This window comes from Gracilinanus agilis, chromosome 2, assembly GCF_016433145.1.
Source record: "Gracilinanus agilis isolate LMUSP501 chromosome 2, AgileGrace, whole genome shotgun sequence".
Taxonomy (NCBI): domain Eukaryota; kingdom Metazoa; phylum Chordata; class Mammalia; order Didelphimorphia; family Didelphidae; genus Gracilinanus; species Gracilinanus agilis.
In genome coordinates, this window is record NC_058131.1 from 193,627,070 (window position 1) to 193,652,778 (window position 25,709).

A 25,709-nucleotide genomic window follows, 5' to 3' on the forward strand; every position below is an offset into this window, starting at 1 on the left:
TGAGGGTTATAAAGGTTGATGATCCAGCAAAAGAAAATGAAAAGGTGTGAAGAGACAAGTAAGAAGAGAGCAAAAAGAAAGTAGTTATGTAGAAATCTAGAGAGATCCACACCATATTAGTTAGCATGAAGCTTTACTCTATCAGATAACTGAGAGATCCAGAAGTCTATAAATAGTACCACAAGATGTATGAAGTTCCTAGGAAGATACAGCATAATTATTTCTTGCCCACATAGGAATTAGTTAGATTACCAATTGAATAGGAAGATAACAACAATGACAACATAACAATAATATCGATATTTAGATATTCGATCTACTGAATAGTCTCTGGGATACCTTCTAGATAAGAAATGTTATGATGAAATTATTCTAACTAACTTCTGTAATGTTACACAGGTAGTAAATATTGAAGCTGAGATTCAAGTTATCTCACTCCATATCCAAAGCTCTTTCCGCCATACCATGATATCTTTCAAATTTTGTCACTAAAAATTAAATACAATGCTATAGTGATGGCCTCATCAGAGTAAGGATTGCCTTTTGGTTTCTTCATAGAACACTATTTGTAAATCTTAAATAACACAAATGATTTACGAACAAGTTTAAGGAGAAGCTTATTCTAATCAACTTGTCAAGGGAGAAATATACAGTTAAAATTAATGAATACATTTCCTTAAAGAAGCCAATCATTTTTAGAGAATTGCAAGTTTTAATCCACACTATTCTTTTTCCTCAAATGGAATTCAAGTAGAGAGCTAATATAAAGTATTTCAATTTGTAATCTTTAGCAGTGCATTAATAGACGTGTAATATTCTGATGTTATTTTAGTGGACTAGAGAGTAATTATGAACAATATAGATTGTGTTTTGGCTTTGAAGATGATGAATGTCAAAGAGCATCACTACTGATGTGGATGTTAATGGTAAAAGGCTTTTGCTATTCCATGAATGATAATGACCCTGACTGATACCTGCAGTGTAAAGAGTTTCCTATAATTGCAAAGAATTTGAAGCAAAAATTCAATTTATTCCTTTCTGCTCTACAGCTCTAATTTTGCCTTATTTTAAACAACTATCCTTTCAAGAAATGAAGAAAAGAACTGATGCTAATCAGAATATAAAATCTACCAAACAACTTGAACTCTTACTATTGATCTACATGATTAACCTGTTCAACAATTGCAATTAATCACATATTTTTAGCAATTTCCAATTTGACCTAGATTTGCCATGAAACTTCACTGAAATATCTGTATTTTTCTTGAGATTTTTAATTGAATTACATGGAATATAGTTTGAATTGCTCTTTGAATAACTATCACTTTTTTGGGAAAGGAATTCCTTGAGACTGATCTCTGATTAATTATGGATTTTGTTTCATCATTGCTGTAGGCAGAAGTATCTAATATTATGCTAAATTTTCTTCAGTTCAATTTGGTGGTCTGAAAGAGTGAAAAAATTATCTAAGCTCTTATTTTGCTTCCAGGAGAGAGTCTAGTCAACTTATGAAGTTGTTGAGTTTCCTAAGGAGTATTCTGTCTCTGTCTGTCTTTCTTTCATCTTTTAAATATTTGTGAAAACAATGAATTCCTTCCACCCTCAAGCCCCTTCCCATTTGCTGCTGGCTCTGCTTCAGCTATATTTGTTGAAAATTGAGATGAATAAATATTGGTAAAAGGCAATGTGAACTTGGGGCAATCCACTTTGCTGTGAATCATGACTTTGGCCTCTGCTTCTCAATTTCATAATTTGTTACTGTGAACAAGGCTAGCCTTAGGCAAAACTGTGAAGGTGATGACATTTGTTTGCCACCTTTACACATCTCCCCCTCCCCAATCATGCATCTATCTACTGTGTGTGTGATTAGATTTTTTCTTGGAAAGAAAATGTGTTTATTAAAAGGAAAGTTTAAAGAAATTATTTTTAGACTGAGAGCTCTATATTTCCCCCAGGATGCAAGTCTGGTGGCCACTCGTGGCCTGATTCCAGTACAGTTTAACACAGAAATTTTGGCTTGCTCCATTTCTGAGCTGCATTGGTTCATCCCTCCACAGGCAGCCTGGTGGCCTCACACTTCTATGGACTCACTACATTAGTGCCAGACTTAGTAGAAATACCTTAGTTTCAGCCTATGATTTTCTACTTCTAGTAAAAATAGGAATAAAATAATGAAAAGGAATTTTCCATCATTCTCATTATTTGTGACTATTGGTAAGAATGAATGCTTCCACTTGGTAGCACACAATTTTATATTCAGTCATTAAAAACAATGCATGAGACATCTTATAAGCAATGAATGGTGCTGGGTAGTGTGGGGCTACACATATGATTGACATGTTCTCTACTCTAAGAGAATGTACAGTCTAGTAATTTACCAGACACAAACATAAGACATAGTGCAGTCAGGTTAAAGCACATTGAAATTTAATTGCTGAACTTATAGGGCTCTAAATTCAAATCCTAGCTCTGCTACTTATTACCTATCTGATTTTGGGAAAGTTTCTTAATTTCTCTGGGCCTTGGTTCTTTTGTGAAATGAGGGGAATGAACTATCAGATAACCTCTAAGGTCTCTTTCTGCTCTAGATCTATGATCTCCTGGTTATTGTGATAGTACAGGAATATACTTCTATAGCATCTTGAGAGATGGTCACTTCCTTTAGCTTAAATAATTCTAGTGATGAGAAACTAACCACTCTATGGGGCAGCCCATTCCCATTACTAGGGCTAGAGTGGTTGAACTAGAGTATGTTGAACAAAAATCCACTTCCTTGTATCATCAGGGGTATATATTTTCAAATATGTTATTTTGTCCATGACACACACAATTTCCACTGGCCAGCCAAATAGCGAATACTAGATGGAAACAGGCTAGAAAAAAAATTTTTAATGACCTGGATAAAGGAATTGTTACTTCTCAAACAGAAGCAAATTAGCAAATCGGCAGGCTTACCCAAGGAAGGTCTGCTTTTGTATAAAGACAACAACATGTATCTATATCTATATAGCTCATATATATTTATATGCATTTGTTTAAAAAGTACAGGAGGTAAAAAAAATGTATATTCTGACAACCATTGAAAAACTAAAGCACTTGAGAGTGAGGCATATTTTGAATTTCTTGTTCTTTTCTCAGAATTTATTATCACTTATCCAAAAAGTTTTCCTGAAATATATATACATATATAAATATAAAGACATATATAGTTTTATATTTATTTACATATGTCTATATACAAATGTAAATATAGACAACTATCTATACACATAAATATATGAAATACCATATATAAATAATAGTAAAGTTTTTTAGTAAATGATAAGCAATCCTGAGAGAAAGAAACAAATTTCAAATGGGCTTCACCTACTTGTACTTTAGTTTTTGAAGAGTTGACAGAATATACATTCTTTACCTCCTGCCCTTTAAAACAAACACATAGACATCTTTTATATTAATTTCCCTCCCACTGAGATGCCTATGCAGACATTACCCCACATAATGCCCATACTCATAGAAAAGTACACAAATACATATGGTCATATAAAGATGATAATCAAAATAAGGAGGTATCAGATGGCTGTGAGCAGAAAGAACAATCATTAGGTGGCCTCTGTACTTCATTGCTCCTCATGATGTCAAGAGAAAATGAGGTAGATCTTGGCAGTTTAGATGGCTCCCCTGTGGTGAATTTAAGTGAGGGCAGAAATGAAAGTCACACAAGATGTGAAAGCACAGACAAGCTACCAACTACATCCTTGGAAGGAAAATCTACAACGAAATTACAAATCCAGTGGAGTTTTAAGTATTCACACCAAAAAAGCATACACGAGCATCTAGGTAAATCAACACACACAAATTCATAACAATAACATGTGCATTCATTTATGTTGTGGTCAACAAAATACAATAATAAAAAAAAAATAGATATGTTGAGCTTTAAGGGACCAGCCTTAGACATGATTTAAGTTGAATCTACTATACATTAAATAAGTGAGAGGTGGGATAGCTTAGTAAATTGGAGGAAAAATGAATAGAGTTTTAATGGTTTTCTTCCAATTACTACATCAAGTCTAAACTCTTCTTGACTTTCAAAGTCTTCCATACACTAATCCTGTCCTATTTTTCAAATTAATTTCTTTCCATCTACTTCCTAAAACACATGTAAATATAGAAAACTTAATACATATACATATAAATATATAAGAGGTTATATATTTATATAAATAATAGCAAAACTTTTTAGATAATTGATAAGTATTTCTGAGAAAAGGAAACAAATTAAAAATGGGACTTAAAAAAAAAAACAAGTCCTTGCATATTCTTCCAACCTGAATCAATTATTATGCACTTACTATGTGCTGGACACTGTGGATGTAATATAGTGAATGCTATTGAATATCTTAAATGGTTCAGGTTCTTGCAGTACTTCATGACCATGATTGTGGACAATAGTGATTACTGATCTTGAGGACAGTAGGGTAGGGAGATGATCCCATAATCAGAATGGTGTGGGATCAAGTCCCAGTGCTGAACCTTACTGGTTCTGTGACCTTGGACATTTCATTTAACTTTTCCTTGCCCCAAGCAAACCAATATGCATTGGTAGAGGAAGTTTCCTCATGTTGGAACTCCCTATACCAGTGAAAGGGCAGTGTAGACATACACATACAAACAAGTACACAGGTACACACATACCCTAAAAAGTAGGAAATAATAGACTATAAGGGATGGATGAGACTTCGAAGGAGAATTAATACATCCTTCTCTTACACTTACAGAACCAATTTTCAAATTGGTTCAGTGACCTATCTGAAGTCACATAAGTTAGGTACTAGCAGAGTTGGGGTTTGAAGCCAAAGACCACATCTTCAAACATGAAGCACTTATCCCCAAGCTATGTTTGCCATAATAAGAAGTAGGAAATTAAATATAATCAAAACTACTTCCAGAATGTATGTTGAAAATCTTTCAATTAAATTAAAATCTTGAAAATTTAGGTTTTATCAAATCTCTTAGTTTGTTCTGATTTGCACATTTTCCCTAAAAGCAGAGGGCAACTGCAATTCTGGTTAATTTAATCTTCTGATTAATTAATGTCAAAGCGATGGAGGTTTTATATTGTATCTATTTTCAGTGATAAAAATATCAACCAATTTCTTAGATTTTAAGATTAGAAAAATCAATACCTAAAAAACTTGATTTAAAATAATAAACACATGCCCAAAATGGACAATCAGACTATTAATACAAGACCCCATGTTAAGTACAAAGCACCTGTTAGCAGCAGCACACTAATTGTTTTCAAATGAAAACAAATATAAACTAAATATTTTACGTAATAGACATTATTCCTAAGTTTTCTAAATACAGGGGATGATAGTTTTAAAATTGTATGTCTGAAAGCATCAGTATTACAAGACAGAGAAACTGAATTATTGTAAGACTTTCTGATTTCAAAGGTTATTTCCAAATACTCTTGCCTAAGAAACAATAAAGGAAAAATAGATTATAATCTATAAATACTCAGATCCTTGATTGGTCTTTAAAAGAATACAAAACAAAATACCAAGCAGAAGAAACTTACAAATGTGACTGAAGCTGACAACCTAAATCCTTATTTTTTATCACCCTAGACAATTTCATGCATCTATGTTTCCTTACTTTTATAATGGATATTATAAAATGCACAGAATAATAAAAATTATCATAATAAAGTTATATGTATATTGAAAAATTGTAAAATGGTTTTCAAGTGCATGATAAAACATTATTTTACTAAAAAGATAGGGCATGTCATCTTTAAATTCACCCCATTTAGATGATACATGTAACTGCATGTTATTTAGAAAACAAATGTTACCTTAAGATTCATTAGACCCTTGTAAAAATGCATGTGCGTATCATCCAAATAGGGTTTAAATGCTTTACCATGGCAACAACTGTTCCCAGATACTAAGCATCTGTTATCTACTCATGGAAAGAACAAGTGGAGTTGGATGACCAGAAGATGAATATGTAAAGACAAGATATAAATGGCATTAGGTGTAATGTTTTTTTCTTCTTTTCTCTTAAGAAAAAAAAATCTTAAAAAAGGAATATGAAATAGATGTTATAGCAAAAATACATTTAAGAATAAATGACTTAAACCACTTTCTCTGATCTTTTGGTTCCCAAGACCAGTGTTCTTTATACATTAGAAGGGAAAAATGCAGGGTTATTATATGATTTTATTTTGACTCCTCCATTCCTAGGTTGCTGAAATTACATATTATCATAGTTCCTTAGGAAATGCGATATTAAAATGTTGCAAAGCAGATGAGTTGGCTTCAGAGTCTCTAAATTTTGAATAATCTGTTGGGAGGAGGGTATATAATCTTTTGTCGTATGTTAGGGATGAGAAAATGTATTAATGATTTTTAAAAATTAAGATGATTGATTTTCAAATGCACAATAGAATAGACTAGCATTCCTACAGTGCTTTGAGATTAACAAAGCACTTTACAGATATCTCATTTTATGCTCAGGAAAGCCCTGTGAGGCAGATGCTATGATTATTTTCATTTTACATATGAAGAAACTGAGGCAGATGGCATTTAAGTCACTTGCCAAAATCACACATTTAGAAAATATCTGAGGCTAGATTTGAATTCAGATCTTCTTGATTCCAGGTCCACCTAGCTATGATCCATTTTAAGTAAGGACAGATGTTAAACTTAAATATTATGTATTTAATACATTTAGTCTTAAAACAAATAATAAATCTAGTCTACAAACAGAGAAGTATTATTGTTAAAACTGAAAAATAATTGATAAAAAGGTGAATTTTGAAAAGTAATGGTGAAGTGATCTTTTTCTGCAAGACAGGTGGGCAAAATAAATGTCAGTATGATTTTCTACATGATGAAGCTTTAACATAATTTAAGCCTATAAAAATTCTGAAGGTGTTTAGGGCATTCAGGCTATGTTGACATGATGTCAAAATATTTGGTCAAGCTAATCACATCTATCATGTATTCTATCAAAAAACAGTCAAACTCCTGTCCATTGTTGATTGTATAACTGATTGATTGAATCTTTTGCTTTTCATTTGGTTGTTTGGGCTTCATGTAGTCATAGGTTTCTTATAAACTTTGTACCCTACAAATTAAAAAAAGACAGTGAGTCCTAAATTACTTGCTTGTTCATATTAAAGAGAATAGGTAAATCAATTGATTTTTTAATCTGGTAAAAAACATGAAAAAATCGCTAGGTTCATAGGTTTATAAATTTAGAATTCAAAGTCACCTTGCTCAGCCTCTTTATTTTACAGATGAGAGGTTATATAAGTGGTAAGTAGCAGAACAGGATTGAAATTTAGGTTATTTTGCCCCAAACTACTAATCCTATAAACTACAAAGTCTGTTCATTATACCACACTGTCTCCTTGGTTGCTTCCATTTGCCTAAAAAGAAATGCATACCACACAACAGGTGGGCTTTCTTTTAACTTGTCTTCTCCTCCTGCTTAGGAAGAAGAAGAATGTACAATATTATTAGTTATAGACATTTAAAGACTTTAAGAGTGTGTTAAAGTAATTTTTCCCCTTTTCTTTCCCTAAAGGAATCTTAATGTCAAAAATTATAAGGTGCCAAAGTGTCCTTACTTTCTTCAGAGAGGTCATTTTCTTCTGCTTCTCTTTCCATCTCTTTACACCATCCTTCCATCCTTTTTGTCTCTGTGTGCAGTAGCTTCATAAACCATGTTCCATCCCGTCGACATGGTGACATCCTTCCAGTTTCTACTGTCTCAATTGATGGCTCCAGCCAAGGGTCAGGTGGGGGAAGATTTGAGGTGTCAACTGGGGTCCTATAATCTTCTCGGTAACTGAAAAGTCCTTGTGTCCGTACAGTTCTTACTGCGCCATATTGGGTAGGAGTACTAGGTTCTGAATGTCGCTGAAATGATGAACCAAACTGAAGACCCTTGTCCTCCATAGTAATGTGTCCAGGAAAGCCCTCCAGTTCGAGGTCAGCCTGAACTGCAGCTGTCACACTATTTGAACGTTTGAACCGACCATGTCTGGAAAAAAAAAAAAGTAGAAATAGCAGAAAAATTGACCAAACTACTGTGCCTTATTCCCTCATCACCATAAATGTGCATAGTTCTAAATAAGAGTTCTTAAGAATTGCAAAATTAATAAGCCTATGCTCCAAAGATTTAACCATTCAAGGATAAAATTTAGGATTTTATCAATTGAATGCATTTTGTCCATTTAATTTGTGAAATAAGTACACGTATCTATAATTAATTGCCAAGCATGCTCAAGTTTCACTTTCTTAACTAAGATAGTTTTTTTTAAGCCAACTGAATAATACTAGGAAAGATAATACCAGAACTACTGCTTGTTCTTTCATTTCAAATGCCTTTCTTTCAATTGGAAATATGCAAAACATTTATTATGTTTCCTTTGTATGGAAATAATATGAAAAATTTTACATACAAAAATGGCATATAACTAGAGGAGAGATTTAAGGTCATTTTCACCAACTTTTAGGGGCAGTTAGATTGTTCAGTGGAGAGAATGCTGGGCCTGTAAGACTTGAGTTCAAATATAGTCTCAGACACTTAACTAGCTGTGTGACCCTGGACAAATCTCTTCACCTCTGTTTGCCTTAATTCACTGGAGAAGGAAATGGCAAAGTACTCTAGTGTCTTTGTCAAGAAAACCCCAGAATATTGTTGACATGTTATGGTACATGGAGGTCACAAAAAGTTGGCCATGTCTGAAAAACAACAGCATACCAACTTCCTTTTTAATAAATAGGAAAATTGAGAACCAGGAGAGTTAAATGTTCTTTGATGCCACTTAGGGAATAAGTGATTCAGCTAAAATTCAAAACCAGGTGTTTTGACTTCACATCCAATGCTCTTTCTACTATACCATATAGCCTCTGATGAATTAAAACATGTTTAGCTCACACTATATTTTGTTAACCACTAGCATAATTCATAGTCTATATTTTTCTACAGCATATTGACTTATCGATGATTTTAAAAAATCAACTAGTTCATGAAAAAGAGCATTCTGACTCTGTTTTCCTGCAGATAATTTAAAGTATTTTCACTGCAATTATTTTGAGTGATAGCTATTTTCCCATTCAGATGCTGAAGTGAGTCATAGGCAATGGATTGAAATTGAGTCTTTGGCAAATATGTAGCAAACATCATTGACCACGTGTGCAGGATTCTGGGTATCATGTAGGAAGGGGATCCAGGATGTATGTGTATGTGTATGTGTATTAATGAACCCACAATTTAGTACTAGAGGGAAGCATTGGCTTCACACCAACTGGATCCACAAAGAATTAACAGTTTGGGGTGTATCTGTTTAACTTGAAGGCTGTTTTTCCCATTTGCTTTCCTACATAAAGGCAAAAGGCCTGACAGACAATTAGTTAGTATGCCTAGTTTTTTCTATCGTTGAAAGGTGAACATTTGTTTAAGTGGTCTCATATGAAAAACTCTTTGGGATTATATTGATTCATGGGCTTTGTAATAGAAATCCCACAAGGTAGAATTAAGCATAGGAATTATAGAAATCAAAAAAAAAACTTTTGTGCAAGAACTAACTCAAGATTATTTAATCCAATCCTTTCATTTTACAGATGAAGCAATTGAAATGTAAAGAAGTAAAATGACTTGGTTTGGGTTATACAGCCAGTAAGTGATAGATGGAGGACAATCCACCAGGAGTAAGAATAACTAATTTATCCATTACTCTTTGATTTTCAAGATTTATTCTTTTGTATTTGACATAAAAACAAAATTTAACTTGATATTTTATGTCATCATCATTGTTATTTTGGGATCATATCTTCATTATTTTTTCTAACAGCCTAAAAGAGCTGCTTCAAACTGTGATTTGGGTTTGGGTGCCTTTTCTTCCCTAATCTCTTCTCATTTGACAAGGTCAAGTGCAAATATTTCTAATATCAATGTGCTCTTGACTTAATTTCTTTCTCTTTGGCTCAATAAGTTTGGCATATAGAATTATCAGTTCCTTCACTTTCAAGAATGTTAAATGACCAGAGGAAGAATAATTTCCTTGCCTTTTGAAGAAAGAATAGTTGGGCAAGGACAAATGTTGTCATATTTGAATGATATAAATTGAGTAGCATGAATATGAAAACAAACTATGAATTATTGACGGTTACTATGATCTAGAGGTTTGCAAACAGGTTCATAACATATAACTCTTGCTCCTGAAACATAACACTATTTTTTTTTTTTTTGGTTTTTGTTTTGATTGAGTTACCGTTTATCATCTTCTACTTGTATTCCAACAGAGTGGTATTCTCGCAGGCCTCTGCTCTCTGTATCAGAATCAGTTGCTGTTTCCACCTAATTCAATACAAAAGATGTGAATGTAGAACTGAACATGAAAAAGCTAATTTTTTTTTGTTCATTTACTGTAGTTAATTATATATTCATTTAATTAATTCAGTGAAGCACTTGACCCAGTAAAATCACACAAAAAAGAAAAAATTCCACTCACATGGGTATAACAATTTTGCTACTGTGTTTCACAAAATTTTACATAACCATTTTAGCTCTGCAATTCTATCTTTTAAATATATGCAAATGAAATTACTTGGTTCAGTACAGTCAAGAAGAGGCTTTATTTGAATTGCATTATTATAATAACCCATTGTGCAGTTTTTTTAATAACATGAGTACCAAAATCTCTAAGCATGTCCTAAAATGCTAGGGGTCATATACAGGGTATGAACAACATACAAATAACAGCATGTAACCAAAATGTAATTAATAACAAATAATAAGTGGTTTGAAGAACTTCTATTGACATACAAATAGAAAAACACTCAATTAAGTGGGTTTTTTTAATGTTAACTTTGTATATAATAAATAAATACGGCATATATCCAGACATACACATGCATATATAAAAGCATACATGCACAAGTATATGTGGATGCATCTCATATGTATACATAGATACAGACTTGTATGTACACACATGTATATAAACATAGATACATTTCACATTTCCTTGACTTTGCTAAGAGAACAGTAACTATTTGTGTAGTTGTCAGTCATTATAGAATCGGGGCCAGTCATCAAAGCTACAGCTGCCAAAACTAACAGGCACAAATGCTGTCATGATTATCCTTACTATGAATTTATCACATAGAGAAATTTTAGTAGACTATTGCTTTTGGTCTGAACCTCTAACTTCATTGATGTTAGAAACTCCCTGATAAAGGATTGTCTCCTAATAATGTACAAGTTAAAAAGTATCATAATTATGCTGGTTCACTTTTTTTTTAAACAAATGACCACCAGAAAGATAAGGTGAAGAACATGGACCCACTAGATCTCTATTTCTTGAAAGAAGGGAAGAAGGTACAACCTGAAAAGCTTCAATATAATAGTCAGTTGGAATGAATACATAAGAATGTAGCTGCATGACCACTATAGTGTTGAATTCATAGGTTCATTGTACTCTGACATATAAAATAATTACACATAAACACAATTTAAAAAATTTACAGAGTACCTTCTTACCAAACAATACCTCAGTAGGTAATGAAAATATGTATTTAGGTATTTTGATTCAGCCCATCATTAATGTGGTGTAGAGAAATCCAGGAAGATAAGAGTGGAGGTGGAAGCCAGGTCTTTCTGACTCCAAAGGTGGCCTATTATTATGATCTCCATATCACAGAAGAAAAACTTAAGGTAATGTGAAAGCTGGGATTTGAACCTGGAACTTTGTGTCTCCAATTCTCGGGCTCTTTCTACTATAGCACATTGTTTCTCCAGACTGCCACGTGATTGCCAAAGACAACTACTTCTGGACTGCCAGCATATGATAGCTGTTTAGGCTGACTGTGGCTAATCATAATGTGACAAATATTTTCTTTAAGACAGTTATATACCAGTACATGTAGACTGGTGTAATTAAGAATCACTGAAAAACAAAGAAAAAATGCAAAATTCTATTGAATGACTGGAGAAGGTTGAGATGCTTGTGTTTTAGTTTTAGTTTCACAATTTATTTCCCCATATTCACTTCTCCAGTGGTTAAGTGAGTGATATTATTGTTTTTTTCTTATATATCAGAGGTATGATTTAATTAGATTATTTATTATAATTTTTTTTACCAATTACATGTAATAACAAATTTCTACATGAGTTCTCTGAAGTTATATGATTCCAACTGTCATTCTCACCTCTTCCCTCCCCACTTCTGGAGCTGGCAAGAAATTCACTCTGTGTTATACATGTATTATCTTGCAAAATGTATTTCTAAACTGTTCATTTTTTGTAAGTGACTAATCTTTTTTTTTTTTTAAACCCTTACCTTCCATCTTGGAGTCAATACCTGTGTATTGGCTCTAAGGCAGAAGAGTGGTAAGGGTAGGCAATGGGAGTCAAGTGACTTACCCAAGGTCACACAGCTGGGAAGTGTCTGAGGTCATATTTGAACCTAGGACCCTCCATCCCCATCTCTAGGTCTGGCTCTCAATCCACTGAGCTACCCAGCTGCCCCCTGTAAGTGACTAGTCTTATAAAACCCCAACCCCCCAAAATATACTCAAATAAACAAGTGGAGAAATAATATGCTTTCATCTTACATTCCAACTTCAACAGTTCTTTCTCTGAAGGTGGATAACATTCTTTGTTGTAAGATCCTCAGAATTGTCTTGGATTATTATATTGCTGAGAGTAGTTAAGTCTATCTCATTTGATCATTCCACAATATTGCTGTTACTGTATAAAATGTTTTTTTGATTCTGCTTATTTCACTCTGCATCAGTTCAAGCAAGCCTTTCCAGTTATTTCTGAAATCATCTTGCTCATCGATTCTTATAGCACAATATTATACCATCACCATTATATACCACAATTTGTTCAGCCATTCCCCAATTGATGGATATCCTTTTAGTTTCCAATTCTTTGCCACCACAAAAAGAGCAGCTATAATTATCATCAGACAAGTAGGTCCTGTCTAATTTCTTAAAAAATCTCTTTGGATTTCAGACCTAGTACTGGTATAGACTATTACTTAAATCAGTTTAAATATTTACCATTCAGCAAATGGTCAAACTATCAGCTTAGCAGCAGTCTCTAAATAATGGAATATATAATTCAACTTCAAGCCTCTTTATATTTTTCTAGCTCAGTACGTCTCACATAATATGTGTTTATTAAAATGAATAAACAATTAAAGTTTTCACCCAATGTATGAATTACAATCAAAAGAAAATAAATTCAAAAAGGTACTTTTAAAAATTTAGTAAACACCTACTACACGCTAGACACTGTAGGTAACCAGTAAGTATCTTAATCTATCCCCATGGCTCCCTGCCACTGCCAGCCTTGAAGCTATATTCTTTTTTTTTTTGGCAAGAATTGCCAATGACAAAAAAATAGTATATGATCAAAATCCTAGCTCTGACCTCCTTAACTCTGTGACCATATACAAGTCAGTTACTTTCCTTAAGACTCAGTTTTCTTATCTGTAAATTGGAGATAACATTACCTCTTCCACTTATCCCACTGGGTTCATAATGGGTCATATGAGACAAAGTATAACACATTCTAACAGCAGTAATAAGATCAGCTTACATCTACACAACAATTTATAAAGTTAATTGCTGTGGTTTCCACCAGCCTTACCCCAAAAATTAATGCTCTTTCCCTTCTCCAATAATTGAGAGCTTTTGATCTGAGCTCTGTTTTCCCTCTTTGACTACTTGTCCTTTATTAAATTCACCTGTGGTCATATTGTTTTCTCCGAGTAGAATGTAAATTCCTTGAAGATAAAATCTGGTTTTGTTTTTATAATCCTTGCACTTAATGTAGTTCCTTCAATATAGTAGATACAATGAATATTACATACTGAACAACTATGAAATGGAATTATGGATATAAAATACTTTGTAAATGTAAAACAAGATGACTGGACTAGGTAATTTCTAAGGATGAATGGACTTTGAATTTGTGGTGAAACTCATCACCAACTTAATCACATACTGGTAAACCGATGTGCAGTAGGAGACACCAAATGGCCATTTAATAAACAATGAGCTCATGATTATGGGGATGGTGATACCAGGGAAAGTCATCATTCATGATTTGTTCTAGTTCAAATTAGAAATAACATGATAAAACAAGGTTATTTCATATACTCTATTCCAAATCTTAAGGTGAACAATGCTGGTACATTGCTTTGAAGAGAAATCTTTTTTATTCTTTTTAGGGACCGAATACTAAATTTGAACTGCAGGTCCTCTAATTAGTCTAAAAGAACAATTTTTTTTTCCAGAGACCTAAAAAGTTAGTGTTTCTTTATCATATTGCTTACAATAATAATTTTCAATGTAGGTTCATAAGAAACATGAAGGTAGAATATTAATGAAGAAAAGTGAGGCCAAATAATTTGTCTGGGAGAAATAACAGTAGAATCACAAGATTTCATAGTTGGGAAGCATCTTTGTGGCTACCGAGTCTAAATTATTATTTAAAAATCCCTTCTGTGACACACTAATGGCTAGGTGGAATGGTAAATAGAGAAATGGCTGTGGAGTCAAGAAGACCTGGGTTTAAATCTTGCATCAGAGATTTAATAACTGTGTGATAATGGGCAAGTCACTTAATCCTGGTGGGACTCTTAAAATAGGCAAAATAATAGCACCTACCTCATAAGCTTGCTGTAAGGACCAAATGAGATAATATATGTAGAGTGCTTTTCAGATCTCAAGGCTGCTAGTTATATAAATAACAGGTGTTTATTCCATCTTTGCTTGAAGACTTCTAATGAGAAGCTTAATACTGCCTAATGCAGCCCATTCCAATTTTGGATATTTCTAATTGTTTAAAATGTTCCCTTATTTCAAATCTAAGTGAGCTCTTTTGATACTTCCACTCACTGCTCCTGGTTCTGGCCTCAATGGTTAAGTCATGCAGTCTAATCCCTTTTCCACATGACAGCCCTTCAGATCCTTGAAGGAATATAAGATAGAAGAAAGAAGATAATAATTCCTTGTTTTGACTCCTTGTCTGGGAATGGATTAAGAAGAGTTGTAAGATTTTGGCTGCATTAAATATGTAAGGGACAGGTTGACTTGAAACAGAAGTCTTTGAGCTGGTCAATCTGTTCTGTTGTACAGGGCTATTCTGATGGAAATTGGAACTCTGATCTATCACAGAATGTGAAGGGAAACTTTCACTTTTTTTAAAATTTAAATTGTGCAGGACAAGCTGACTGGATTAAATACAAACTTTTGGTACAGATTCTATCCTGTCTTTCCCAGTAGACAGGGCTTAGGCATTCTTCTTTTAAAGCCTGAAGAAATATCATATTATATAATACAAAACTAAATTGGTGTTTCCCAACCCAGACTGCACTGTGCTCTGGTAAATATCCAGATTATCTACTTTGGGTCATTCTACTCCTGCTCCATATTCCATGGCCTCAATTCAATAGCTTTCAGTAGCTCAAGGGGCAGGGACAGGCTGGAATGAGGAGAGATGATTTGGAGAGAGAGGAATAAATTATAGAGGGGAGGAGAATGAGGATTCAACTTTTCATATTTATAGATTTTAAGAAAGAAGGGCCTTGGATAGTAAAAGTTTGGGGCATTGCCATAGTCCAGGGCTCTTCTAGGAGCTGGTGCTTGGGAAATATTGCTAGTTTTACAGCATCATTCATTATTTTTTACCTTTAGAATTGTCAGAGCTCTATCAAAGGTTGAACCTTAAAAGAAATAATTTGCTAGTAAAAGAATCTGGTTTGGGATCTTCCTAGTCTCCCCTCAACAGGTTTAGGAAAATGATAAAGGTCTGACTACATGCATAACTTACAAAACTGTTAAAAATTGCCCTCTAGTACAACACATTGTTGATAGCTGTGGATGATCTGAATGATTCCATCCAAAGGCTTAAAGATATGAAATTAAAGTACAACTGAGCTTCTTTCTTAGCTCCTGCTCAAGTGGGATGTAACAGGCAGTGGAAAGACATCTGGCTTTGGATTAAAAATACCTAGTTTTGGGGGCAATTGGGAACTCATAGAGCCAGGCCCAGAGATGGGAAGTTCAAATATGGCCTCAGATATTTCCTAGCTGTGTGACCTTGGGCAAGCCCCATTGCCTAGCCCTTAACACTCTTCTGCCTTAGGACCAATAGACAGTATTGATTCCAAGACAGAAAGTAAAGTTTAAAAAAAAATCCTAGTTTTTAATTCTTCCTCTGCCATATACTATCTTTGAGACTTTGGGCAAATCATTAACCTCTGGGTAAAATGAAGGCACTGAACTAAAGTACCTTTAAGTCCTCTTCTGCTCTAAAATCTATGATCCTTTTGTAATGGGGGCTGAACAAATTAGCTCAATCATATGAAAATGTACAATGTGCTCCTTGGCTGAAAAATCCCGATGTAGACTTTGGAGCAGGTGCAGATGTTCCTTACATAGTTTTAATCTGCTAAAACATATGAGAAATTGAACTGTTGATTGGCTGTGTAATCAGAACTGGAGAGCATTCAAAAGGCCCTAGTTACTATGGCCAGGAGCTTGGTTTTTCTTTTTTCTATCTGGTGTGTTCAAGTGAGAAGGCAAAGACTAAGTTCTCAGTAGAGAGAAGCCTCCAGTTTACCTCTCTATCTATGAGTGGATGGTCCTGAGTTGCTTCTTTCATTGTTAGTCCTTTTTACATTCATGTGAAGGAAATTGAAGCTAGCTATGATCTCATGAGCTTCAAAAGATAAGCAGAGTGAGGCACCACAATATGCAGCAGTATAATCCATCTCAGATTTGGTGGTCAGACAGCTCACCATGGGACCAGTCCAGTAGGAGCTGAGAAGCAGCTTTGCCATATTTGGACATGAATTTGGTGGTGGTGGGGCTCAATATTATATAGAAACTCTGTTAAATATAACCCAGTATTCCCTAGAGATCTAGGTGGCATAGGGTGGCATAGGCACAGATTTTAGAGAGAAAGATATTTCTGTGCTTTTTATAACTTTACAGAAATTTGTGGTTATTCAGTTATTTCTGGCTTGATGTGACCACATGGATTTTGTCCAAGGGATTTTATTGGTAAAGGAGTGGTTTACCATTTCCTTTTCCAGTGTGTGCCCATTTTACAGATGAGGAACTGAGGCAAATAGGGGATAAGTGGCTTGAATAGGATCATATAGGTAGTAAATATTTGAGGACAGATTTGAATTCAGATATTCTTGACTCCAGGCCCAGTTCTCTATCCACTGTACCAACTAGTCACTTCAAAGAAAATGCCCCTTAATAAAGCTAATCAATATTAGTTGATTAGTTAGAACTGGGGCATAAATTATTGGTGACTAACAATGGTAGAACACATAGGAATGAAGAGGCTCAAACTAATAGTATTAGTGAAAAAATATCTTAATCCTTCAGAAGCATGTTAAAAATCCAGGGGGCAGATGTAGAAAATCTCACTCTGGAAGAGTGAGGCCAAAGTAATTATTATACTTTCATGGGGCAAACCATTAGTCATTGCCCAGTCTTGATACCATAAGAGGCACATCAAGGTGTTTGGTGACCATACTTGAGCCTGAAATGTGTGACGGGAATGTAAACTATATAATCTTATAGGAAGGAGATCTTTATTTGGGATAAGCTCCTGGGAACAGTGGATAAGGTTGGAATAGTTTCAGAAAGATAAACTCTCATCACTAGAGCTGTGATACCTTATAGGGACGGATCTGTCTCGTGGCAAACAAAGAAAACTCCTGAGGTTTCTTTTTTAAAACCTTGCCTAGTAAGTTTTTGTTTGTTTGTTTGTTTCTTTGAGACAGAAGAGAAGCAAGGGCTAAGCAATCAGTGCTAAATAACCAGACCAGAGTCACACAGCTAGGAAGTATCCAAGGCCACATTTTAAGTTCTCCCAATTCTGGTCTGGGGTCTACCCACTGTATGACCTAACTTCTGTGGTGGATAAAAGGGGGGACACTAAAGTTTGGGGGTGCTCTCCTTCCCTTGCTGAGTGACGGAGGGGTAAAAGGTGATTGAGATGATAGGAGAGGAATGAAAGGGAAGGCTGAGTCTAGGAAGGACAAGGTGGTATGGTAAGTGTACAGGGTGAGGTGTTCAGGTGAGGCAGCTAACACAGACAAGACACCCAGGCTAGAGACAGAGGATACTGGGGGTAGTAGGCTGAACCCTTCCAGGCAGGAAAGGTATTTCTACAGACACAAGGAATAAGGCCAGTCAGAAATGATTGAAATCTGACTTGAGGGCTTTCTTGTCAGTTTCTCAAGTCCTCAAAAGAGGAGTCGCAAGACACTTCCCTGTCAGTGAAACTGAAGGGATTCGGGAGGAAGCATTGGGCAACTACTTCCTCCCAAGATGGATGCCTCCAGTTTCCCTCAAGTAATAAAAGAGAATAATTCCTTTCCCTTCAACCCTTGCCTAATCTTCAACACAATGATTCTCCAGAGGGTTTGATTAGATAACAAAGGTATTTATTAATGTTCAGGGTTGGTCAGGAAGGAGAGAAAGGTTTGGGGTTTCTGAAAGCCACTAGGGAGAAACTCAAGATGGAGGAGGGTCACAGGAATAGGTTAGACTGAGAGAGGACCTGTTTCTCCCAGCCGGAGGAAGATTTTGCTGCTTTTAAAGTAGAGGGTATACTAAAGGGATAATTTGATTTCAAGGATGTCCTACTTGCCTAATAGGGAAAACTAAACCCACAAAGTCTATTCACTAAAAACCCAAAAGCCACCCTGTCTCCCAGAACCCCAGGAAAACAGACAGGGAAAACAGGGAAATAATATGGAGAAGGTCAGGGAGAGGTCTAGTGAAATTAGCTAGGTTCAAATTGTCCAGAGATAAAGCACAGGCCAAAGCAAAACTGAAAGCCAAGCAGAGCTCTAGTTAGTCCATCCACTCTGTTCAAGCCTCAGGGACCAACTGACTCCTCTCAGAATTCTAAGGCTTCTAATTGCCAGAATTTTTCAGTTGGCTCCCTGCAAGAGCAAAAGCCTCTCTTGCATCTTTTGCATTACACTTCCCCATGAGTATTATTTTGTAATATGAATAAAATGTTTATAAATACTGCCTTGATATCAGTATGATAGCTGGTACCATGCAGAATTCTACCATTCAAGCTTCCGGGGGTAGAGACAAAAGAATTGAGAAAGTTCCTTCCAAAGTTCCTGGCTTTTTTGTTTCATGAGATTTTCTGGCAAAAGGGTTACAATGTTAATACATTTTATACCATGCAACAAATAAATGTTTTTTAATGTTTGGATGTATATCTGTACTCAAACAAAATCTCATAAAAGTTAAATGAATTGGGAACAATTGGGCTGTGAGCTTCATGAAGGTAGGGATAATACCTTATCTAAATTTACTATAATTCCTGTTACCTAACACAATGTTCCACATACAATAAGCGCTTAATTAATGTTTTCTCTTGCTATACTACAAGATCTGATACTCAGAAGTCTGGTAAATCAGTCAGAAGAAGAATAGGCATATCCCATTCAAAATGATTAGAATGTTGTTCAGTTATTTTCAGTTGTGTCTGATTCTTTATCACCTGCCTTTTTTTTTTGGGGGGGGGGGGAGATGTGTGGGAGAGTTTCTTGGCAAAGAGACTGGAGTGGTTTGCCATTTCTTTCTCCAGTTCATTTTACAGATGAGGAAACTCTGGCAAACATGATTAAATTATTTGTCCAGAGTCACACAGCAAGTAAATGTCTAAGGCCAAATATGAATTTAGATCTTCCTTACTCCAGGCTCCTTACTCTGTCCACTGTACCACATAGCTGCCTGAAAAGATAAGATCTGAATTCAAATATTTAGTTTCTGCTATTTACTATCTATGTGACCTTGGATAACTCTGGAATGCAGTTTTTTTCAATCTGTAAAATTAGATGTTTGGACCAAGTAGTCTATAGGACTTCTTCCAGATTTAACTCTCTGAATTATATGAACAGAATAACATTCAATTTAGCAAATCGAAAGCAGTGCACTGGGTTGAATATCATGTGACTTAACAGTCACATGAAATGAGAATCAGAATAGATTTGGTATGGCCAATGAGCTACTGAGCTATTCTTATTCAGTTCCTCATAAGCCTTTGGACCACTGACGTTGCTTTGATTTAAAAAAAATTCTTCCTTCTTTTCATCTATCTACTGCAATTTACTCTGATATGCAATATTTTATATACTTTATGGTCAGAAAAAAGGAAATGATATATTTAACCACGTGTGCTTACATTTAGCTTTTCCTTACTTTTGGAAAAATTATTTTTAAAAAGACTACTTCAAGAACATATTTTCATTTTAGGAATTGTTTTCACATTTCTTGGCTCATCTTTTCCAAATAAAGAATTTTACTTTTTTTGAGCTTGGCATAGTGGAAAGAGTGCAGGATTTGGATTCCAGTAATCTTGGTTTGCATGGCACCTAAGATACTTACTATCTGTGTAAAGACAGGCCAGCCACTTAACATCTTAGAACTTCAGTTTCCCAGTATATAAAATGGGGATTACAATATTTGCATTCCAAAGCCCACTGGTTTTGTGAGAAAAAAACACTTTATATGCCTTAGAGTGCTTTACAAATGTGAATTACGATTTTCTTTCTTCTCCTCATTATTGCATATAGCCCACACTAAAGAGTGCCAAGTTATGAAATATAAACCAAAGGTGGTATCTGATAAAATTTTGTGTGATTTAGATATCTATTGGAATAGACCATCTTCCCCTTTGGTAGGCTCCTTCAAATACCCTTTTCTCATTTACACCTCTGTCCTCCCATCCTCTCTCTGCCCAGGCAGCTTTTTGCTCTCCAGCTGTCCTATGGTTCATCTGGTTGATAGGTAGCTGAAAAACTTTGGACAGAATGATTGACAGTAAAGCTAATAATTTTGGGCAAGAGGCTGCCCAAGCCACTACTGTTAGCTGCCTCAGAGAGCTGAGGAGATATGGCTTAAAGGAGGAAAACTAATGTACAGAGCTTGGTAACCGTGTACCCATCTGCGTGTGGTCAACCCCTGGGATGGGCACTGCATATAAGGTAGTTTTAACAATGGACTTGGCTGTAGAAGACTGCTAATTAATGGAGTCGCCATCATCACCATGAAATAGAACACGAATTCAAATGACTTTGAGAATGAGAGCAAAAACAAAACTGATTCTTTGGCAAGAAGTTGAACCAGTGACACTCTTTTTTGTATTCTGAATTTCTTTGCTCCTGTAAGTGTTTCTTTCTGGAGCCCTGTCAGTTGTATTGAGCCCTCAGAGAGAGTATCTATAGCAGCCTTGGCAAATGTTTTCGAGATCCGTGCCCAAAGTGCAACTTTAAGCTGCCTGTGAGCCCTACCCCCCCAACCCCTACCACATTACCCCAGACAGAGGAGGGAGGAAGTGCTGGCATTGGGCAGTTGGAGAGGGATGGGACATGCAAAAAATGTCTTTGGGTGCTGGGGAGAGGGGGAATGGAGCAACCTTCTTTCTGCCACCCTGCACTATGCCACGACTTTCCCAAGACAGAATTTAATTCTGGTGCCTTTATAGAGAGTAGAGGCATAAGCTGCTGCTTGGCCTGTCCAGGGTTTGGGGAGCGGTCAGCAGAGACAAATAAGTTAGTCTCAAAGTAACTGATCTATGATATTAAGTGCATCCACAGGGTCTTCCCTGCTTGCATTAGCATCTCCAAAATGAAGTTTATGTTACCAGGCAGCAGCTGTAGTAGCTTGTGAGATGCAGATGAGGAAGGGATGAAGGAGTCTTTGAGATTTATTATTACAGATGAGGAAACTCAGGCAAGAGAGAAAAAATTTGTTGCCCATGGTAACAGCTGTAGCAAAAAGTAGTGCCAGGACTCTCATCCAGATCTTCTGAACTCAAATTCAATGCTCATTTTACTATATCACACTACTTGTAAAACCTACATGATTCACAACCGGACAAAATAAAAAAGATGTCTTGTCTCCATGGTTAGGAGTTTAATATATGGCTGACTGCACCTTTGTTGATGGTGACTGAACTTTATGTTTCATGAAGCTACCTTCTAGCTGCATCCTGGCCCTCTCCTCTTCTCTTTCTACATTTTCTTTCTTGGTGATCTTACCAGCTACCATGGGCTCAACTGTCATATCTATGGAGAGTATTCCCAGATCTACATAGCCATTCCTAGTCTACTAGCTGCCTTCTGATATCTTGAACTGAATGCATTAAGGTATTGAAACAACCTGGATGGGCACATAGCATTAGACTAGATGTCTTACAAAGTTCCTTTCAGAGCTGCCTCCCTGACTGATTTTTTTTCTGAATCGAATTTTTCTTTATAACTGGGTAGGATTTATCTTCCACTATGCTAATGGGTCAACCCACTGACAATTATCCCATCATCTGCATATGGAACATTGCCTATCGATATTGTAGCCACTTAAAACCAGCATATTTGTGAATTCCACTATATGATTTTTTTTTTTTGCTTTTCAAGAGAACATAAATTCTTCATATCATTTCATATGGATTAAGAGAGTTTGAGCAAAAGAACTCAAAAGCCTTAAAATAAATAAGCCATTGAAAAGATAACACTTGTATATGGAGAGATAAAAAGAACCTCAAGTGGTTCTATAGTTCATACCTTGCCTCTAGTCATGCTTACTTTTCCATTTAAAAGATCTTTGATTTCATTGACATGAATGCTCTCTTCTGCATCACAAAATACAAACCTTCTGTGTTATAGTGGATTGTTTTAGGATTTGCTATACTCAAAAAAAATTCAATGCATCATAGAGAGTTTTTTATTGAAGGAGCCTCTTTGAACTTAGTAACAGTGGTCCTCAGATAAGAAATAACCCTTTCTCTAATCATGAATACATGGAAATGATCCTAGAGAGACAGAGCTCCATTCCACTTTCTCAGATATCATTTATGACTATTTTTAAGAACTCCCACAATCAGAAATACATTAAAAAATTATTGGTAGAACTTAACATAAAATCTCTTGCTATTTATTATTATTATTTTTTGTCATCAATATTAGATCTAAGAGGCAACATTGTATATTAGCATTAGAGTCAGAAAGACCTGGGGTTCAACTCTTATTTTTGTTCTATATTAGTTATGTGACTATGGGCAAATCAATTTACTTTCTCAGTGCCTCTAGGCAATCTCTAGGCCTATAAATAATAGAATTAGGATTTAGTATGTACAGAGGCAAGACTTCACTGATAGTTCAAAAGCAAATAACATCCCAGATCTAGTCTGAAACACCCTTATCCTTCAGACTACAAAATTAAAATTTCTATTTAAATCTCTATTACTTTCTTTGTTCTGTCTTTGAGATGAACGCTTGTTGGGTAGCTAGATGGTACAGTTGATAGAGTTGTCATGTCTGGAGTTAGGAAGACCTGAATTCAAATTCAGCTTTAGACATTTACTAGCTGTGTGACCCTGGGCAAGTCACTTCTGTGTACCTCAGTTTTCTTATATGTAAGCTGAGGATAGTAATAGCTCCTTCTTCCCAGGGATGTTGTGAAGAATAAATGAGATAGATAATAATTATACATTTCTTAGAATGATGGCTGGCACGTAATAATGCTTTATAAATGTTAGCCATGGAGATGGTGATGATGATGTTGTGTATTTAAAAAAACCCTTACCTTCTCTCTTAGAATCATTACTGTGTATTGGTTCCAAGGTAGAAGAACAGTAAGGGGTAGGCGATGGGCATTAAGTGGCTTGCCCAGGGTCACACAGCAAGGAAGTGTCTGGGGTCAAATTTGAACCAAGTACCTCTCATTTTTGGGCTTAGCTATCAATCTATTGAGCTACTTAGTTACTCCCATGTATTTGGTAGAGTCTTTCAAGTAGAGATCCAATGCCTTACTTTCAATGATATTGTAGAAGAGGTTCTGGATGGGCACATAGCATTAGACTAGATGTCCTTTAAAGTTCCTTACAGTTCAGATTTTGTGAAGTGTCTTTCATTGATAATTACTATTTTGAGTTTCCAAAATTCTTAAAGCTTTTACTTCAGAATAGGTACATTTATTACTGGGTACCAAATGTAATCTGCTCAGTTCCTCCTTTGATGACTCACTCTGGCATTAGGTTGACTCTGAGTTTTCACAGATAGTGCCAGAATAACACAAACTAGTTCTCTGCAAGCAGCAGAGGGCTCAGAGAATAGACCTGGTGATGGAATTTTTTGTCTGTCATCCAGAGTTCAATTTAGTTACATTTGGAGAGGCTCATCATCAGAAAGTTGACCACCAAACAATAATATATTTTTTTTTGGCCACAGCAACTTATGAAATCATATATATTAATGAAAGGCTTATGAACTATTCAAAGGAGTGCTCATGCTGATGAAATCATAGACCTTTCTAAAGTACTAAACTTATGTTTAAGAAAATATAGCTTGCATTCAGATGTGAATTCAACAAAACCTAGCATATGGTGATGTATTCAAAATTTCATGTACTCAACCTTCAGCAACTTTTCCCTAACTATCTCATCCTCTTTATATCCCTTACCCTGGTTCGTAATCATGTAATTCTCCTTCGTTCTGCCTCTAATACAGGGATTCTAACTTCTGGAAACTGTTCTTTTAAAAAAAACATCTTGATATATCAATTTCAATGTAATTGGCTTCCTTTTTATTTCAATGTCTTTTATTTTATGCATTTAAAAACATTATTCTGAAAAATATATTGTCTTCAACCAATTGACACAAAAGTTGGTTTTTGAATCTTTGTTCTAAAGGGAAACAGTATGGTTCAATGGAAGGAGCTTGGAATCAGAATCAGAGAACCTAGCTATGTATTATCTACTTTATCTTGGGCAAGTTATTTAAGACCTTTGGACATCAGTTTTCCCTTCTTTAAAATGAAAGGCATGGCATAGACAATCTCTAAGGATTTTTACAGCTCAAATCTATGATCCTAAGATGTTGACCTCTAGGCTTAAGAAATGAGAACAATATTTTTTAATGTAAAAGATTCTTTTGATTTGAAGAGGAGAATGCTTCATCTCAGGGAAGTGTGACTATTACTGTTTGAACACATTTCCTTCAGTTGATGATAAACTAGTGATTTGGAGCAGTAAATGCTGAATTTCATGTTTCTTCAAAAATCATATACCCTAAAAGGATTTTGTAATAGCAGCCTTATCTCTATGAATCCCTCAGGCCTCTGTACTTCTTCATTATGCCCCAGAAACCTCTTTATCTTGGAAACATCATGTAAGCCTTAGAACTCAACCCTTGGAAGCACCTCTTCCCCTCCTTCTGATTGGAGTGTAGAGGGCTCCTCCCAGAACTTCCATTTAAAGAGGGTTCCCAAGCCAGCCATTTATTCATTTTCCATTATGCCCTTATGACAGGAATTTTCTCTCTTTCCCTCCCTTTTCAACTTCCTTTTATGTATTATCTTACCTTTTACTGAGGGCACAATCACCTTCCCAGTCACTAAAGTTTGTAACCTCAATATTTTACTCAACTTCTCACTTTTACTCATCCCACATATCTAGTTTGTTTCTTTCTCTGGATACTTTTCTCTATACACAAAAGTACCTACTGAATTAGGAAATTTAGGTCTTCATCACCACTTGTCTTGATTGTTGTAATATGTTTCCAATAGTTCTCGTTCTCTCTCTCTCTCTCTCTCTCTCTCTCTCTCTCTCTCTCTCTCTCT

General features: G+C 35.3%; 1 protein-coding gene across 1 annotated transcript in view; it reads right to left on the reverse strand.

Moving 5' to 3' along the window:
* The window catches only part of DLGAP2 (DLG associated protein 2), a 248,892-nt gene that overhangs the window by 18,277 nt on the left and 204,906 nt on the right, over positions 1 to 25,709 (reverse strand). Inside the window, exons 7-8 of the mRNA XM_044660924.1 lie at positions 10,298 to 10,383; positions 7,646 to 8,061 (exon numbers count right to left, since the gene is read on the reverse strand). Of these exons, the coding sequence (XP_044516859.1) occupies positions 7,646 to 8,061; positions 10,298 to 10,383 (502 nt within the window). The remainder of the gene's footprint in view (positions 1 to 7,645; positions 8,062 to 10,297; positions 10,384 to 25,709) is intronic.